This window comes from Equus przewalskii, chromosome 20, assembly GCF_037783145.1.
Source record: "Equus przewalskii isolate Varuska chromosome 20, EquPr2, whole genome shotgun sequence".
NCBI lineage: Eukaryota > Metazoa > Chordata > Mammalia > Perissodactyla > Equidae > Equus > Equus przewalskii.
In genome coordinates, this window is record NC_091850.1 from 15,185,043 (window position 1) to 15,206,025 (window position 20,983).

The 20,983-nt window shown below is 34.6% G+C and overlaps 1 protein-coding gene across 9 annotated transcripts in view; it reads right to left on the reverse strand.

Moving 5' to 3' along the window:
- GPBP1 (GC-rich promoter binding protein 1) overlaps positions 1 to 20,983 on the reverse strand; it is a 96,287-nt gene that overhangs the window by 12,076 nt on the left and 63,228 nt on the right. For 5 of the 9 annotated variants that reach the window (XM_070586873.1, XM_070586874.1, XM_008515882.2 and 2 more), the window contains 6 exons: positions 19,146 to 19,212; positions 18,023 to 18,082; positions 5,565 to 5,749; positions 4,814 to 4,954; positions 3,102 to 3,269; positions 2,437 to 2,624 (listed from right to left, as the gene is read on the reverse strand). In XM_070586873.1, coding sequence (XP_070442974.1) covers positions 2,437 to 2,624; positions 3,102 to 3,269; positions 4,814 to 4,954; positions 5,565 to 5,749; positions 18,023 to 18,082; positions 19,146 to 19,212 — 809 coding nt within the window. The remainder of the gene's footprint in view (positions 1 to 2,436; positions 2,625 to 3,101; positions 3,270 to 4,813; positions 4,955 to 5,564; positions 5,750 to 18,022; positions 18,083 to 19,145; positions 19,213 to 20,983) is intronic. The other 4 variants (XM_070586875.1, XM_008515887.2, XM_070586877.1 and 1 more) reach the window with 1 other exon arrangement.

Genomic DNA, 20,983 nt, shown 5'->3' on the forward strand with positions numbered 1-20,983 from the left:
AAAGATAGTCCAAGTTAGTGTAAGAGGATTACAAAATCAAAACAAATGCCTAGATTCTCAAATACAATAATTACAGCTAGATCTAAGAGAGCAAGCAGGATATGATTTGGTAAGGGGGAACAAAAATGATCATAGATATAAAGAATAATGTATGAATTGGGCCAGAAAGACAAGGACTTAAAGGGATCTTTAATAAAGGTTATAAATCTCATGGGTAGGAGAAACGTAGACTAGAATATTAGAAATTTGAGGTAAAAGAAATACTCCCTCAAAATAAGTACAGTTTTACAGAGCAGATAAAAAAATACTGGAGGAACTGCTACATCATTCACTCATTTAACAAATTTAAGCACAAGTGAGTGATGTGTCATGCACCGTTCCAGGCACTAGAATACAGCAGTAAACAAAATGGACAAAACTTCTGTCCTCATGGAGCTTTGATTCTTAATGAAAACAAAAGTTGAAATTATAAAAAGTTATTCCACAGTGGGTATAACCCAGTTCCCCAGTGTCCTGGAATTAAAGGAACTTCCAGGAGAACTGGCATTAAATCAAACAAAAAGTCAAGTCAATCAATTGGGCTATTAATGAGCACCAGCCCGAACTGAGCCTGGTCCTAGAGGGTGTAAAAAATTTTAGTGGAAAAAAATTCAGTTTATACAAAGCACTTATAGAGTAATATGCGACAATACAAGTGCATAAAATAATTTTAATTGCATTAATAGTTATAATATTTCAGTTATTAGAAAGGAATTGAGACTAACAGATTTAAAAATTCTATCTAATGTTGAAAGACTGCAAAAATATGCAAATATGCATAGAAAAATGAAAACTGTAGACTGACTAGTAATCTAAACTAATCCTAGTATGTATGACAGAGGAGGGAAAAGTTTTGGTGCCACAATTTCTCCCTTCATGGTTGGACTTAAATCAGCTGCCGTGTATTTCTGTATAACTTAAGTTTCAGTAAAAGTGTGCTTAATTCAAACACACACACACAAAAGGAACTGAGAAGTCCACAAATCTTTCATGTACTGATGCTAAACCATGTGGTTTATTTCAAAACCACAGGAAGTCTTTTCTGCAAAAACGTCTGTTCTTAACCATAAAATCAAAGAAAAATAAATACAAAAGTCCAATCTAGACTTGAATACTTTTCAATTCTCAGACAATATATTAAGACTATATGATGGAAGCAGAAAGTGCTCTTGAAAGTTTACAACAAAATAAACTACATATTGGGACAAATGGATATCCACCTGGAAAAGGATGAATTTGGACCTCTACCTCACAACACACAAAAAATGTTGACAAGCAATAAAAGGAAAAAGTTGATAAAATAACTTCATCAAAATTAAGTTTCTGCGTTTCAAAAGGCACCACTGAGAAACTGAAAAGAACTCACCGAATGGGGAAAAAAAAAATCTGCAAATATAACGGACTTAAATCTAAATAGCTCTTATAAAAGAACTCTTAAAACTAAATAATGCAATTTAAAAACGAGCAAAGATTTCAACAGATATTTCTCCAAAGATATACAAATAACAAATAAGTACACGAAAAGACACTAATACTTAGTCATTAGGGAAATGCATATTAAAAACCACAAAAAAATACCACTTCATATCCATTACAATGACTATAATAAAAGACAGATGGTAGCAAGTGTTGACAAGAATATGAAGAAATTAGAACCTGCATAAATTGCTGATGAGAACGTAAAATGGTAGTCATTTTAGAAAACAGTTTGGCAGTTTGTCAAAATGTTAAGTATATGTCGCAGCAATTCCACTCCTAGGTATCTACCCATAAGAAATCAAAACATATCCATACAAAAACTTGTATGTGAATGTTCGTAGCAGCATTATCCAGAATACTCAAAAAGTACAAAGAATGTAGTATCCATCAATTGATGAACAAAACGTGGTAAAACCATTCAGTGTACTATTTGGCAATAAAAAGGAATGACGGAGCAAGAAATGCTTACAACATGGATGAACCTTGAAAACAGTATGCTAAGTGAAAGAAGCCAGACATAAAAGACCAAATATTGTATGATTCCACTTATGTAAAATATCCAGAAAAGGCAACTCTACAGATATACAAAGTAGATTGGTGGCTGCCTAGTACAGAGCGTAAAAATGAGGAGTAACTGCAAGTGAGCATGGGGTTTCTTTCTGGGTTGATGGAAATGTTCTAAAATTAGATTGTGAGGACAGTTGCACAACTTTGAATATACAAAAAAATCATTGAATTGCACATGTAAAAAACACGTGAAATTCATGATATATAAATTATATTTCAATAAAACTGAATATTATTTCAATCAAATTGAAATTATATTTCAATAAGAAATAAATCATAACATCTCTATAATAACATCAAAATCCTGGACGTAGAAAACACAGAGAAAAAACTGTAAAAATAAATACTAACCTGTGTTCTGCCTCAAGTGAACTTGAAAGAACATCAGTTTGTGGGAAGGTTGAAGACCGAATGATCTGTTGGGAAATTACCGAGGCATTGCCATTCTCTTGTGGAATTTCATTTTCATCAAAGTTTCGATTTATATCCCTTTCTTGGTGAGTACTATTGCTGTTATGCAAATTAAATGAGTCATCATCCTGATATTTAGGGAGTTAAAAAAAAAGAATAAGTTAGAGAAAACAGTTGTTAAAAACTTTAATAGATCCTGGTTAGATTTCCACATAAATGTAATACTTAATAATCATTAAATTTAAGTGACATTCTCTCAAGATATGAAGGATACCCATAGCTTTCTGACTCTCCGTATTCACATCTATTCAACAAAGGCAAAACCAAAAGAATGAAAGTAGGCAAGATGGGGAAAACAAAAGAAAACATACATAATATGAACACGAGTTTCTTTAAATTTTTGCAGAGCAACTACAGAATGAGAAAAATCTAAAGAAAAATTCCTTTAGAAAGGAAGTCATTATTTACGCAAATAGTTAGCTAGCCTTGCTTTCAGGGAGATGAAAATTTGATTAAAGTTTATTCAAAGGTCCTAAATGATATCTGCCCAATAGTTCAATAACATGTTAATGTCAAACCAAGAGTTACACTCCACATTCAATTACCTTCTCTGAGCCAGCATGGCTTTCATCTTCATGTTCCTCTTCTACTCTGTCCCTTTTCAATGCCTTCAAAAATTCACTCTTCTTATCAGTGCGCATACGTGTCAGTTTGGTTAGACGGGGCTGCTGATTAAGTTTATCAACAGGTGAAGAGGAATTTGAGCGATTACACTAAGAAAAAGTTCAAAAATATTAATAAATATGTAGACAGAGAACTAATGTCAATATAAAGTTCGAAACTGCCACAACTTCCTATTTCATCTTTATTCACGATACAAACGATTTTAAAGTCTATTTTCCTCTATTCCTGTATGTTTTATCTATCTTACTGAATGAGTAAACAGAAGAATTTTCTTACCCTAGAAACAATTATGGTCTGACAATACTAAGAACTGTGATTCTACATTAGAAGCTTAAATACTATTTTATAAAATGAATCCTGAAATTGTTTAAACATTTCCATAATACAAAGAAGAACAGAGTTTTACACTGTGTTCCACAGAGTTCTAAGGTTCCAATAACAGTTCCAATGAGACCTATTTTATAATTATTTACACACAGGTGTACACAGTGTTTATCAGGTAGGATTTCACTATGGGAAACTTTTGTGGGAGGGCAGGAGGCAGGGGGGAAAGGCATACGTACTAGAGTCCTTTTGTTTGGGGTGTTTTGTTTCGACATTGGAATACAACAGAAAATAGGATGTTAGAACTCTGTGTCAAAGATTTTTAAGCCATGGAAATAAACCATAATGCTTAACTGTTGGTAATAAGGTCCACAGACTACAATGAAACTAAGCCACAATTAATCAGCTGAGAATGCTGGTCCTTCCTCCATAGCTCTAAAATCCTATGATTGAGAACTAGTGTATGGAGGGGCTACAATGTTTCAATACAGTACCCAGAGCAATTTCAATTATAACAATATACAGTCATATGCTGCATTATGACATTTCACTCAATGACAGACTGTATATACAACAGTGGTCCCATAAGATTAGCCCCACAGAGCCTGGGTGTGTAGTAGGCTATACCATATAGGTAAGTACGCTCTATGACATTCACATGACAACCAAATCATCTAACAACACATTTCTCTGAAAGCATCCCATCTTTAAGTGATGCATGACTGTGGTCACAAGCATCTTTTGACTCTGAACTGATCAGGGAACTCCCTGGTCTGGAAGTTTCAGAAAGCTGGTCAAATGTGAAAAATACTTTAGCTGTCAGATACTTGGAGTCAGTAAAATAACAGTATCTACACCTTTCTCTCTTCTTCCTCTTCTCTACCCCCAAGTGTTAACACTAATAACATGTCCATCATCCCCCAAAGAAGACTACATAATACAAATCCTCATTTTTAGCCAAGGTACAATTTTATGGCATAACATAATTCTATCACAAATGAGAAAATGGCAATTTTCATACTTCTTAAAGATTATTCTTTCTGGTTGACAGGTATGCAGGTGTTTGTATTATTTTCTCTACATTTTAGGGTATTTGGAAATTTTCATTAAAAATCTTAAAATCATTCCTATTTGAAGTGTAAAAATGGTTAACAAACACATGGAAGTATCTGATTCGAGTTTTCTGAAAGAACTGTAATATCTCATTTTAATGAATTAATTTAATGAATCTATGCCTTTTGTTCACTGTTAACTAATAATCATGATTAGAATGTGCTGCATTCCTCGTGAATAATTTTAAATGTCATACCTCTTTCACAGAAGTTGTTGATGGACTAAAATTCTTGGCAGTTGACTTAAAAGCATTAAAGTTGCCAACACCATATGTAGACTCATGAGGGAAAGAAGTCCCAACTTTATTTTCTTTAGTTTGGCTTTTCCATTGTGTAGGCTATAGAAAAACACACAAATACTAATGCATATCAAAAATAGATTATACAAAGAGTGAAAAACAAAGTGAACACTATAAAATAAAGATGACTACATGCGGCTCATAAAAACAATTATTTTTATATTATACTTTCATCATTCCTACATGGTTCTCTTCTGTCTTTTTGCACAAATAAAATCAAAGGTTGGTATTCAGATAAAAACATCTGACTATGCTGCTATATTTTCAAAGTTTTATAAATCTAAAGTTAGGTTTCTTTTGCTTAATATCAAGAAAACACAAGTAGGAGTTTCAAAAACCTAAAACTGAACACAAAGGAAACAGCATTATGTTATCATTAAGCAAATACATCATAGATGCACCTAGGAAAACAAAAATTTTATAGATTTCACTTACTACCACTAAAACAAGAAAATACATACAAGGACAAACAGACACACCACTAAAAAGACAATTAAAATTAATGACAATGGACAAACTCCTTCCACTTAGAAGTCAACACGCCACCAAAAACCCCAAACTTTGGTATAAAATTTTTAACATTCTTTTCTCAAAGTGACTCAATTGATATCAATTTAAAACTTTGCATTTTTAACAATTTATAACTTACTTTTGTAGGTGGAGCAGCAGGTTTAGGGACTAAGCCTTTATAAACACTTGGACCAGTCCCGTTCTTAACTGGCTGTGACTGAAGATTTCCTACCACTGGGAATCCAGATAGCTGTAAGTCTTTTGTATTACCTTTCTTAATGACCAGCATCCTTGGAGCTCTAGATTTAGGATTCGGAGGATATTCTGCACAAATAAAGCACAAGCAAGAGTTACACACAGCTTAAATTTTGGCATAAAATTAAACCACTAAAAGAATAGTATATTCCAAAACTTGATTATATTTAAAAAATAGGCATTCCCTGGGTAAAATAATCGAGCTAAGTATGAACTATACTTCCTGCTTGAGAAATGAAACTAAAACATAATCAAACAGATCATAGCAAAGAACTGAGCAATGTAAAGTAATACAGATGAATTCAACTAAACAGTGGCCTAGAATATTAACTATGACCAAATCAAAATTAATCACACTTTAAAATATTTTTCATTAATGTTTTTAAAAACTGAAAATTTCGTCCTAATAGCTCTTATGACGTGGAATATAAAGTACATTATATTTCCTTCTCCTCCGTTTTGAAAGGAGAATTTCCCTAATTTCTTTTCCTTCTTTTTATTTCACTTATAAAGTTATTACCAATAAGCAAGGAACTACAGTACCTCTTTTTCTAAATTTCTACTTAAGTTATGACTAATGAAAAAGAATTCTATTTTCACAATATCAATATCAATTCAAATATTTACTGACCATCTAACTGCATTGAAGGCATTATGCAAATTACAGGGCAACCAACTCAATCCTGGCTTCTGAAGACAATACGAGAAAATAAAGTTGCTAATAGAAAGCTTTTCTCAAGACTACTGCAGTGGCTAAAGTATGAAGACAAACTCCTGGAGTTTAATCAGTGTATCTGTAATCAAACAGGTGTTACACATGAACATGTTCACAATTATTGCAATGAAGTATGTCCTCCCCTTCCCTAAGAAAATTTCTGAAAGCATCAGTTTCATAGTTGGAGAGTTTGGAATAAAATAATCAATTCAAAAAGAAAAATCTCAGAAAGTCTAAATTAAAATTAGCTTTATGTATTAAATAAGACATGGTACTGTGAGTCATGTAGATGTCTGTGAAGGTGCCCCTGCCTCAAACAAACCAAACTTCCTACTGGATCATCTCAAAAAATAAACTAAACAAGGACTCCTAGACATGGAGGGACTCTCAAAGTTCATCTGAGGCTTCAAACACTTAAAAATATAGAGTTGGTATGATGCTTCATTATAATGCTGAAGGATAAAAGAACAAGGACCTAAAACAAAATGAGACATGGTTCATCCTTCCAGAATTTAAACACACGTTAATCTACTATGGCAAACATTCTAACTTCTTGGCTGCCTAAAGAGGTCCAAAATATGAAGGCTGCAGAAGACATCTTCAGGCACACATGGACACAGAAATTTTATCACCAATATATACCTTTTCTGAAGAACTTACAAAATGAAGTCAACAAATTAAAATTAAGACTAAAGATCTCAAACAAGAGGTCAATGAAGGACACCAGAGATAAATTAAACAACTTAAATTTTGCAATTATTAGCTTTGGTAAACTGATAATGACAGCATGAATAAAATAGTAAAAAAAGAGATTCTTAAAATTAGCAATTCTTGAAATTAAAATATAAGAGAAAATCTGAATGGCTTGGTACTTTAAGTTAAATGAAACTCAGGGATCTGAGGAATGACTGAGCTGGGAAATGCAAAAGGCAGTAAGATATACAAGGTCTCATTTTAGAGGAATCCAAGTGTTGAAGCAGGGGGCAACTCTATCAGTACACAATTAAACATGTTCAAACATGACTGATGAAGACTTCCAATTCAATATGGCCAACTAAACAAATTAATTTATCTTCTTTCCCTTCTAGATGCTTATATTAAAATTACTATAATGAAGAAAAACAAATACAACAACAAAGAACAGGAAAAGGTTCATCAGCAAGGAGTAATCTCAACCCACATTAAGAAGTAAAGGAAAACACATCAATTTAGAAGATGCACAAAGGAACTCAGCTGAAGGGGTGGCTAATCTGCCCTGTAGACTCTTGGATTACAGACTGGGACTTGGAAATGCTAGATATGGCAGAAGGCAAAAATGAAACTTTTCAGACAAAAATCAATCACCAAGGATAAATCCTTGCTAAGGTAAATCATGAACAAGGTATTTTAGGCAGAAAGAAAATGATCCTACATGGAAGGCTAAAGGTACAAGAAGGAAGAATATTTTTTGTACATAAGCAATCACTGATCAAAACCAGAAGGCAGAGGAGTGGGATCAGCATCATGGTGGAATGAGCTCTTCCTTTAGACTCTCCCCCTAAAATAGAACAAAAAGGACATTCATAAACCAACAGAGGACATTCACACAACACAAAACACGTCTGAGAGACCCACGCAGCCATACGTCTGAAGGTGGAGGTGCTGGACCCCGTGGAGGAAGAGGAGCAGGTAGGAGATCTCCTCTCCCTCCCCCAACAGCAGTGCCCCAGGGCAGAGGACCAGGTGCAGCTCTGAGAAAAGAGGGGGGAGGGAAGGCTCCCTTTGGGAGCACCTTCGCTCTCCCAAGTTCCCTCACAGCCTGTGGGAAAGCCCCACACAGAGGTGGCTAAGCCATTAAAGGGTAGAGGAGTTTTCATTAAGCCAGCACACCAGGAGAGTAGATAGTGAGGGCAGAGTGAAAATGCCCCCGGGATTGCACAGGGAAAAGAAAGCACCCCTCCTCCTGCTCAGCACTTCAGCTCAGCTGGTCAGCCAGAGTGCCCAAGCATACCTTAGAAAAGCAGCAGTTCTAAGCGAGCAAGCTGGTGATCACGGCAGGTTCACAACACACAGCTCTTGACCTCCACCCAGTGACGGCAGGTGGAATCTGTGACCACATACTATCACTATGCGGAGGCATAAATCCATGCCATCATAGAGTATGAAGAAATATATAAATAGTCCAAACCAGAGGGAAAATGATAAGCACTGAGAAATCAATTCTGAAGGCACAGAAATTTATAATCTAAATGACAGAGAATTCAAAATAGCTATCATTAAAAAACTCAATGAGTCATAAGAAAATACAGATACACAGTTCAATGAAATTAGGAACAAAATAAATGAACAGGGGGATCTCTTCACAAAAGAGATTGAGACTATAAAGAAAAACCAAACAGAAATGTTGGAGATGAAAAGCGCAATGTCTGAGATAAAGACAAATCTGGTCTCCCAGAATAACAGAGCTGATATTATGGAGGAGAGAATTAGCAGTCTTGAGGACAGAAATATAGAAATGCTTCAGATGGAATGAGAGAACTAAGACTCAAAACGAAATGAAGAAATTCCCAGAGAAACATCCTACTCAATTAGGAAATGCAACATAAGGATTACAGGTATTCCAGAGGGATAAGAGGATGGAGAATGGAGCAGAAAGCTTGTTAAAAGAAATAATAACTGAAAACTTTCCAAACCTGGGGAAGGAGCTGGAAATATAAGTAAAAGAAGCCAACGGCACTCCTAATACTATCATTGTAAAAAGACATTCTCCAAGACATATAGTAGTAAAGCTGGCAAAAGTCAATGACAAAGAAAAAATTACTACGGGCAGCAAGGCAGAAGAAACAACTTAATAAAGAAACCCTATCAGGGTTTCAGTCGATTTCTCAGCAGAAACCTTACAGGATAGAAGAGAATGGAATGATATATTCAGAATTATGAAAGACAAAACATTTCAACAAAGAAGACTCTATCCAGTGAAAATATCCTTCAAATATGAGGAAAAATAAAAACTTTGCCAGATAAACAAAAGCTCAGAGAGTTCATCACCACAAGGCCCCCCGCCCAAAAGAAATGCTCAAGAAGGCCCTCGTACCTGAAAAAAAAAGAAAGCGGTTACAAAGCCTTCAGACAGGAGATAAATAGGTAGACAAAATCAGAAAATTGTAGTTATACATCAGAACAGGTTAGCAAACAATTATAACATTTAGATAAAGGGAAGGAAAAGATCAAAAATAAATATACTCGTCACTTTAACCACAAACTCACAACAGAAGATGGAATAAGTTGAGACAACAACAACTTAGACGGGGAAGATGTAAGGGATGGAATAGGCTCAGTCTAAGGAAATAAAAGCCTCTCAGAAAATGGGCTATCCAGGAGACGTTTTATACAAATCTCATGGTAACCACTAAACAAATAATCAGAACAGAGACAGATACTTTAAGCTAATGGCAAACAAAAAAAAGCAGGTGTTGCCATACTTTTATCAGACAAAGTAGAATTTTCAAGATAAAACATGTAATGAGAGACAAAGAGGGGCAGTATATAATGATCAAAGGGACTCTCCACCAAGAAGACATCACACCTATAAATATATATGCAACCAACAAAGGAGCACTAAAGTACAGAAAACAACTATTAACAAACCTAAAACGAGATATTAACAACAACACAGTAATAGTAGGAGACCTTAACACCCCATTCACATCAACAGATCACCAAGACAGAAAGTCAACAAGGAAATACTGGATTTAATCAAAAAAATAGACCACATGGACTTAATAGATATATACAGAACACACCACCCAAAAATAGCAAAATACACATTCTTCTCAAGTGCACATGGAACACTCTCAAGGACAGACCACATGTTGGGGAACAAGGTAAGTCTCAATAAATTTAAGAACATGGAAATCATATCAAGCATCTTTTCCAACCATAATGCTATGAAACTAGAAATCAACTACAAGAAAAAAGCTGGGAAAGTGACAAATATGTGAAAACTAAACATACTACTAAACTACCAATGGATCACCAAAGAAATAAAAAGAGAAATCAAAAAATATCTGGAGACAAATGAAAATGAAAACACACCATTACCAATTCATATGGGATGCAGCAAAAGCGGTCTTAAGAGGGAAATTCATAGCAATACAGGCCCATCTTAACAAACAAGAAAACTACCAAATAAGCTATCTAAAACTACACCTAAAAGAATTAGAAAAAGAAGAACAAACAAAGCCCAAACTCAGCAGAAGGAGGGAAACAATAAAAATTAGAGCAGAGGGGCCGGCCCGGTGGTGCAGCAGTTTAAGTTCGCACGTTCCTCTTCAGTGGCCTGGGGTTTGCCAGTTTGGATCCCGGGTGCAGACATGGCACTGCTTGGCATGCCATGCTCTGGTAGGCATCCCACATATAAAGCAGAGGAAGATGGGCACAGATGTTAGCTCATGGCTAGGCTTCCTCAGCAAAATGAGGAGGACTGCCAGTAATTAGCTCATGGCTAATCTTCCACCAAAAAAAAAAATCAGAGCAGAAATAAATCAAATTGAAACAAAAAGAAAAAACACTAGAAAGGATCAATGAAAGAAACAATTGGTTCCTTCATAAACAAAACTGACAACCCTTAGCCAGACTCACTAAGAAAAAGAGAAGGCTCAAATAAAATTAGAAATGAAAGAGCAGAAATTACAACAGATACCAAAGAAATCCAAAGGATTCTAAGAATACTATGAAAAACTATATGACAATAAATTGGAGACAAGCTACAAGAAATGGGTAAATTCTTAGACTCAAACAACCTCCCAAAACTGAATCAAGAAGAAATAGAGAATCTGAATAGACCAATCACCAGTAAGGAGACTGAAACAGTAACCAAAAACCTCCCCAAATATAAAAGTCCAGGACCAGACGGCCTCAATGGAGAATTCTACCAAATATTCAAAGAAGATTTAATACCTATCCTTCTCAAACTATGCCAAAAAACTGAAGACAGAACACTTCCCAGCTCATTCTACAAGGCCAACATCATCCTGATCCCAAAGCCAGAGAAGGACAACACAAAGAAGGAAAATTACAGGGCAATACTCCTGATGAACATACATGCAAAAATCCTCAACAAATTTTGGCAAACCGAATAGAACAATACATTAAAAAGATCATACACCATGATCAAGTGGGATTTATACCAGGGATGCAGGGAAGGTTTAACATCCACAAATCCACTGAAAAACTATTAGAAATAATCGACAACTACAGCAAAGTTGCAGGGTACAAAATCAACTTACAAACATCAGTTGCATTTCTATATTCTAATAACAAACAGAGAACTAAAGAATACAATCCCATGTACAACTGCAACAAAAAGAATAAAATATCTAGGAATAAATTTAACCAAGGAGGTGAAAGACCTATACAATGAAGATAATGTCTTATTGAAAGAAATTGATGATGACATAAAGAAATGGAAAAGTATTCCAAGCACATGGATTGGAACACTAAATATAATTAGAAGGTCCATACTACCTAAAGCAATCCACACATTCAAAGCAATTTCAATCAGAATCCCAATGACATTCTTCACGGAAATAGAAGAATCCTAAATTTCATATGGGGCAATCCAAGACCCCAAATAGCTAACGCAATTCTGAGAAAAAAGAGCAAAGCTGGAGGCATCACAATCCCTGGCTTCAAAATATACTACAAAGCTATAGTAATCAAAACAGCATGGTACTGGTATAAAAACAGACACCCAGATCAATTCAACAGAATTGAAAGCCCAGAAATAAAATCACCCATCTACAGACAGTTAATCTCCAACAAGGAAGCTAAGAACATACAATGGAGAAAGTCTCTTCAATAAATGGTGCTAGGAAAACTGGACCGCCACATGAAAAAGAATGAAAGTAGACCACTGTCTTTTGCCGTACATAAAACTTAACACAAAACAGATCAAAGATTTGAAGGTAAGACCTGAAACTATAAACTCCCAGAAGAAAATATAGGAAGTACACTCTTTGACATCAGTCTTACAAGGATCTTTTCAAATACCATGTCTACTCAGACAAGGGAAACAAAAGAAAAAACAAACAAGTGAGATTTCATCAGACTAAAGAGCTTCTGCAAGGCAAAGGAAACCAGGAACAAAACGAAAAGACAACCCACCAACTGGGAGAAAATATTTGCAAACCATTTATTGGACAAAGGGTTTATCACCAAAATATAGCAAGCACTCATACAACTCAACAACAAAAAAATAAACAACCCAATAAAAAAATGGGCAGAGGATATGAACACATAATTCTCCAAAGAAGATATACAGATGGAGCATAGGCACATGAAGAGATGTTCAACATGGCTAATCATCAGGCAAATGCAAATCAAAACTACACTTAGATATCATCTTACACCCATTAGAATGGCTATAATCACCAAGACAAAAAATAGCAAATGTTGGAGAGGATGTGGAGAAAAGGGAACCCTCATACACTGCTGGTGGGAACACAAACTGGTGCGACCACTATGGAAAACAGTATGGAGATTTCTCAAAAAACTAAAAATAGAAATATCGTACGACCCAGCTATCCCACTATTATTATCCAAAGAACTTGAAATCAACAAGTCAAAGAGATTTATGCACCCCCATGTTCACTGCAGCATTATTCACTATAGCCAAGAAGTGGAAGCAACCCAAGTGACCATCGACTGATGATTGGATAAAGATGATGTGGTATGTATGTGTGCGTGTGCGTATACATACAATATATGTGTATATTTGCTGAGGGAATACTACTTAGCCGTAAAAAAGACAAAACTGTCCCATTCACAACAACATGGATAGACCTTGAGGGTATTATGTTAAGCAAAATAAACCAGACAAAGACAAACACTGTATGATTTCACTCATATGTGGAATATGAACTAACATATGGACAAAGAGAACAGTTTAGCAATTAACAGAGGAGAATGGGTTGGGGAGTGGGCACAAGGGGTGAAGGGGTACATTTATATGGTGACGGACAAATAATAACGTACAACTGAAATTTCACGTTATAAGCTATTATGACCTCAATAAAACTTAAACAAACAAAAAACCTAGAAGGCAGAAGAGAAGGAGAGTAGATAAGCAGGCAGGTACATTTATCTTTAAGCCTCAATATAGTCTCTGACTACAAAGTTCACCTTTTCTAAAACTGGATTCCTGGACACCTAGTAATATTCTGGCTGTTACCTCAGAGGCTTTCAGTGCAAAGAATAATAGAATACCCTATAAAGAAGAAAGGTAAAGCATGAGAAATCAATCATAGAAGAGTAGGTAGCAAAGTAAAAGATGATAAAAGTGCCTAAAGGAACATGATAGAGATTAGGAGAGAAGAGAAGCAGACATAGTGTCAATATATTTATTAAGTATTCATATTCAAATATTATAGTGCAGAGATTAAGAACATGTGCTTTTGTACCAGATTTACAAAATCTGAATACTTGCTCCAACCTTACTATAAAATGGAAAATAGCTCCTGTTTCAGAGTTACTGTGAAATGCTTTCTTTAAAATAAATACTAGAAAAAAGGTTCAGAAGAGTCATACACTATCTTCACTATGATTTGCTTCTAATCATATTTCAAATTAAAGGTGTCTTTTTTTGAGAATTTTAGGTTGACCCACAAGAGTAAGGAAGACGAGACAAATTGTAAAAGAAATAAACATAAAAACTAACCTATGTCATGTATAACTATGCTGAATTTACTACATAAACCTGCCCATTTAAGAACAAGTGTTCTTAATGGTAGTTAACTACATATAAGCAAAGAAAAGGGTGATAGCCAAAACTAAATTTATGTCACTTACATCCATTCTATATTACTTATAAACTAGTTCATCTATTCATAAAGTATCTCTACAAATTCTCCTGACACAAACATTCCAAGCTAATTGTTGAAGCTGTTGGATTCCAACAGTATCCAATGTCTCCTTCTACACTTTCTCCACTGACTTTCTTAATTGGTAAACTATATGAAAAAAGACTCAAATTGCTTATTCTTTTAAAGAGAAAATTTATGTACTGATGAAACATATAAACACATATAAAAGAATTAGAAAGTAAGTGACCTCAGTGACGTCCTTCAACTTACATGTGCTTTATTACCTCAAGCTCATATAAGCAGGAATTCTTCAAATTTAAGTTCAAAACATCTGAAGGTAAGTATGAGTTCTGGATTTTTTATATCATTATTTCCCTCTTTCCTCACAAACAAGTGGAATCTGACAATAAGTGATTTTAAATATCCCTTTATTATCTTGTTATTCATGCTCTCTCAGTATCTATGAATAAAATAATTAGTTTTAGTCCTTAAATACAAAGTCAGTGGTGGAGGAGTAGCTCAATTCTTTGGAAGATCAGAATTAAAATATTGCTATATATAATACAAAGGAAATTGGCCACATGCGTAATTCAGAGCTGACATCTCAATTCCTCCTTTTCTTTCACTACACTCTCCATATAGTTGCCTTCTATATATATATATATACTTTATTTATTTTTAAATGTGGGGTTTTTCGGTTTTGTTGCAGGGAAAGATTTGCCCTTAGCTAACACCTGTTGCCAATCTTCCTTTTTTTTTTTTTGTTTTCCTCCTCCCCAAAGCCTGAGAGCATAGGTGTATATCCTAGTTGTAAGTCCTTCTAGTTCTTCTATGTGAGCTGCCACCACAGCATGGCAAGTGACAGAGAGGTGGTATGGTTCCACAATCGGGAAGCAAACCTGGGCCAACAAAGTGGTGAGAGCATCGAACTTTAACCACTAGGGCAGCAGGGCTGGCCCCACGTATTTTCTGATTCAATCAATTCTTAATTTATTTTTTGAACTATCACTTAGAAATTCCTTTTTTTTTGCCTTTTAATAACTCTACTACCATCTCCCTCAATTATTGGATTTTAACGACATAATTAGCTAACATTTATTAAACACCTGTAACATGCGCAAGGATTTTATATGGTAGGTAATTTAATATTTAACAATGCTTTTCTCATTAGAATTGCTGTCATCATCCTCATCTCACAGATGAGAAAATCCACTCAGAGAGATGAAGTAATCTGTCCAAAGTCTAAATAACCAATAAGCAAAAGACCTAATGTCAGGGTCCAGATCTACCTGAGTCCAAAGCCAATGCACTTAAACACTATATTATACTACTAAAGAAAATGAAAATTAAAGAACTGTTAGGCCAGATACTTCAAAATGTTTACCATCCTCAACTAAAAATACTAATAATAAGCTACACTGAATGGTCAGAATAAGAAGCCTAAGTGTGCACTACTAAGTGATGTCGGGGTCCACCCTTTCCTTCACCATCACATTGATGCCATTACTAACTTAGTTTCCTCATTATCTTGACACAAAAAAAGCAGCAACTTTAATGTGTGAACAAAAGCATATAACCAAGTGATGGGTAAACAGTATCTGAATTAAGTTTTCACACTAATGAGGAGGAAACTTAAGTCACATAAGACACAATAATACTCAAAGACACTGTACCACAGCAATTAAAACAAATTCCTACCTTGAACACTAATTTTAATACAGAAATTATTTTTCTATAGATTGATGCTGTTTGAATTTTGTTGGTTTTGAATTTTATTTAATGTACAAATCTGTTTTGTTTTATAGTAGTATCAGAATTTTAATCAAATGAGTTTTACTAATTTAAAATTTGTCAATAGCAGAAGTATGGTATTTTTCCTTTAACAAAGTCCCCTATATTACTCATATGAAGACTAAGCTTAAAGAAATATACTTCTAAAATAAAAATAACTTATATGATGAACAAGTAATATTTCTAACTCTGATCAAATAAAGTCTATATGTGTCAAGCTGTCTAATCAAACCCTATTAATTTTCCCTTCTCAACCTTAAACTTGTGTTGCATTACCTTTTTCTTCATTATAATTTTAACTGTTTTCATATAAGACACTGAAAGAAAGTGGAGCCATTTCAATACATAAATAATGTATCAACAGAATGCTTTTACAAAGAAATTCAATAAAGATTATTCCTTTCTCTTAATCTCATTTACAAAGTTCCTTGGGGGGGGGGGGGGAGCAAGCACCTCACTGGTTTGCATCATAATCTAACTCATTTAATCCAATCATTTCACTCAATCTGTATGCTTATGGCTAATATCATTGGAATTCTCTAGAAAACAACCCATCTTTAAGAACTGGTCATCAATTTGCTTTATTCAGAAAGCTAAACAAACAAAATTCTTAAAAATGAACTCTGATGCTCTTTTAGTAGCATATCAAATATGAGCAAAACTCAGGAAAGTTCATCAAGCTATCAAGGAATAGACACAAATATAAATACTGAGTTGAAACAAAGACAATGCTTAAGTTAATTACTAGTGACTGAAATTTTTCATTATTTAGTATCTTAGGCACTAAGTGTTAGGCTCTGTCAATAATATGTTGCTGACATACTGCAGTGACACAAAAATAGCCTAGAGGAATTCTGAAAAGACACAAATCAACTGTCACTAATGTCTCAAACTGCAAACAAACATATAAACACAAAGCATTTTTCTCTTTCTCATGGCCCCCCCAAATAAATCAATCACACAACTAAATTATTTTAAAATTCTCACAGGTACACTGAAGTACCTTGAATTTTTGCTTAAGTTTTAAATTATTAAGGACATGGAGATAGATTAATTCAATAAGTAATCTCTTAGGCACCAAACAAGAGCGATCCTGGTTAAGACCAAAACACTATAGAAGTCAAAGATAGAAGCTGCATGAAGGTGTTTCCAATAAAACTAATTAAATTCTAAGTAGAATTAAACTTAAGTAACTATATTTTAAATGGCCTAATTACGTTCCCTCAAGATATTTTTTAAATTGGGATACTACAATTAGACTCCTGCAACTTTTAAACTACAAAAGGATAGTTTCAGGGACAAACTGGTTTGTTTCCTTAATACATATTACATTTCCATTATTAAATTTTGACTTACCTGGAAGGAAGAAGGACTAGAAAAGTTCTATTGAAGTCTTTCCTAAAATTCTCTCATGTCTTCCTCAGGAACATAGCTAATTTAAATGTTGCAATGGGGAAAACAATATTTGGGAACCCAGGGGGAAAAGTGAGAAAGGAATAGTGAAGTGTAATACAATGAAAGCTTCATTGTATTCCTATGGGAAGTACTAGGAATTTAACAATTAACCAAGCCACAATTAACCATTTTCTTTTTTCTAATGCAGACACACTTCTTAGTTTACCTAAGACACAGTAAAGAGCACATCTTCCTTTTAAACATCTTTTCAACTAGTGCTCAAAATCCTTAGATCAACCCTGAAACAGTAGAACCAAAATCTTTATATTAATACATTTTATTCTCAATATTTTCAGATGTATTTGCCTTTAAATCATTTCTAAAATTATTAAATTAACCAAGGATCAGTACCAATAGTATCTATAGGTAGTTTTATATGACAAACGCTCACTAACATTCTTGATTTTTTAGTTACTTTCATTGTAACCAAATCCAAATTACTCCTACTTTCTTAGAGATTCTATTTAACACCTTCCAGGTGGTTCTATATTCTTACGCAATCAGCTGTTCCCAGAAAAACTGAATAATAAGGAAACATACCTAAGAGAGGAGCTTGGGAGATTTTTTTGGTTGGGTATGTGTGTGTCTGGGCGTGTAGGCCTGGGGAGAGTGGTAGAAATACTAATTTGCAATACAGAAAAAACAATGCCATTCACATGGTTCTAACAAAAGTGTCTGACCACCCCCACCCCCACCCTCAAAAAGCCCTTAAATAAATTGGGAGATCAAAAGAAAACAAAATAATTCCCTAGAGTATCACCCCATAAATACAATAAAGAACAGCATAGGAAGTGGCAAAGTTTAAAATAATGCCTTTATTGTTAGGACTAGTATGCTGTCATAAGCCACAATCCTTTTGTTTTGGTAAGTTGTTGATTTTCAATAGAAAAATACAAATGAACATGTGTACAAGTTCCAAAGTGGATACATCACCTTTGAATTTCGTATCAAATAATTAAATTTATTTTTCAGATATCAAATGTTCATATTTAAAATTTTTTCATTATTTTAAACTTCACTTGAATCTCGAACAAGCTGTCTAATTTGTACTATATGAGTGCAGTTTAATCTTCTGTAAGATGCTATAAAATTAAACTCTCAGCAGTTTTAAAGAAAAGGGCGTTATTACCAGAAGAACTGTCATTAAGCTTTGACAATCAAAAAGGCAAATAATTTCAAACATAGACTAGTTCCATAGGCAAATTTATAGATTTTTAATACTCTCTATGTATAACCATTTTCGTAGATAAAAAGATTAATTTTATGTCACACTACGATTAGAAGTATTTATCTTTCCAGTTGACTAAGTTTTCAACTTTGAAAAACTAAAAATTAATTTAAACTAAGTTTTTTGTTTCTTTAGATCAGGCTTCTCTCCAAACAACATCAGTTCATCACATTAACTTATGACCATTTAAAAAAAAACTCTTATTTGAGTATACTTAATGGTACTAACATATGCAAATCAACTATTTCAAATCAAACTCTTCTATCCTCAATATCTTGTTTTTAAAGATGTTACCTTTTTTCGTAGCTTAGCAAATCAAAAACAGATATTTAAAGGAGAAAGTTTAACTCTAGCCTATTATTTTACAAAACACAAATAAGTAAAACCTACAAATAATATTTTATACCCCTCAAAGATAGATCAAAAATTACTTACCCCATACACCTGCAGCTAAAGATTTATTCTGATTTGGTTCTCTCTCATATTCAGGATTTAAAGACGGCTGAAAGAAAACGGAAATTTAAAGAATAAAACAATGTTTAAACTGCTCACATTTTAAAAATAAATTCTTTTAAAAGTAACCTCAAACCAAACTAAAAAACCTGACACATTATCAACTCTTTTAACGATTAAAAACTAACTATTCATAAAACTTACTTTCATCTTATTCTGCTAACCATTAAATGGTTACTATCTATACTCACTCCTAGTCAGGGGAAAACAAGGAAAGTGTCTTCAAATATTCTCCTCATCCCCAACTACCTGAGGAAAAGGTGTGAACTAAAACAAACAAACAAACAAACAACCAAAAAAACCTAGAGCAAACTCAAGAGAATGCAGTCTTTGCATGAATCTGAGGAATCATCCTTTCTTAGCATAAGGTCAAGAAGCAAGGAAGGGGCCAGCCTGGTGGTACAGCGTTTAGGTTCGTACGTTCCACTTCTCGGCGGCCTGGGGTTCGCCAGTGCGGATCCTGGGTGCAGACATGACAATGCTTGGCAAAAGCCAGGCTGTGGTGGGCATCCCATGTATAAAGTAGAGGAAGATGGACATGGATGTTCGCTCAGGGCCAGTCTTCCTCAGCAAAAAGAGGGGGATTGGCAGTAGTTAGCTCAGGACTAATCTTCTTCAAAAAAAATAAAGAAATTAAAAAAGTAAAAATAAAAAAGCAGCAGGGAAGAGGAAAATCAGATCATTTCCCAACTATTCTGTTAAATTTTCATTGCTAGGTGCTTTAGTTAACACACTCATTCTCAAAGCAAAGGGCAAACTTTTATTTCAACAAGTGATGCTCAGGATATTAAGAACAAAACTGAGTTGAGCATTAAATGTCTACTCTAAAGCTAATCTTAGTATACGCATTCACTCTCTAGAATCCTAAACTTCCAGCAGTTGTATCAGATATTTTCCACGTTACCTAGCAACATAGCCCGCCTTAAAGAAGGCCCTTAACACATTTGAATAAAATGAATTCTAATATAAATATTTAATTACCCACAATAGTTAATTAACACTCTACTGACATTACAGCAAAGTCCCAAAAGAGTATGCACACATACCAGTATGATTCCTTGATACAAACTACACAGGATTGAGAAGACTTTAGTGGAGGTTATACGTGCTTCTTAAAAAATATAGTATTAGAAATTACACTATAGGTCTATATTCCAGGTATAGGATTATAATAGCTAAGGCCCACCACCTTACAAGTGGAGGTGGGGTATAATAATAATAAGAGCAACAACTAGGTTTTACTGAGTGCTTACTATGGGCCAAGCACTGTTTTAAGTGATTTACTTGTACTACTCATTCAACCCTCAGACACTATGAGAGCATACTACTATCATTCCTGGTTTGTTTATATTACAAAAATTCCCTTTTGTGGTAATTAGCAAGTGGAAAAAATGGACCATAAAAATGAGAAGGCATAGTGAGCCCAAGGTTACTTGATTACAGGACCCAAGAAGGTCTTTCCCTCACAACTCCCCTGCCCTAAATCCAATCTATCAAATTCTCTCACATCCACCCTCCATCCATTCTACCATCAAACCATATCCAAAATCACTTATCTTCACTTACCACAGCTACCCAGTTAAAGCCACTGTTTTCTCCTGAACTAGGGACACTGCTGCCTAACTGGTCTCCCTGCTCACTGTAACCCATTTAAGATACAAGAACTGGGGCTGGCCCCGTGGACGAGTGGTTAAGTTCGCGCGCTCCGCTGCAGGCGGCCCAGTGCTTCGTTGGTTCGAATCCTGGGCGCGGACATGGCA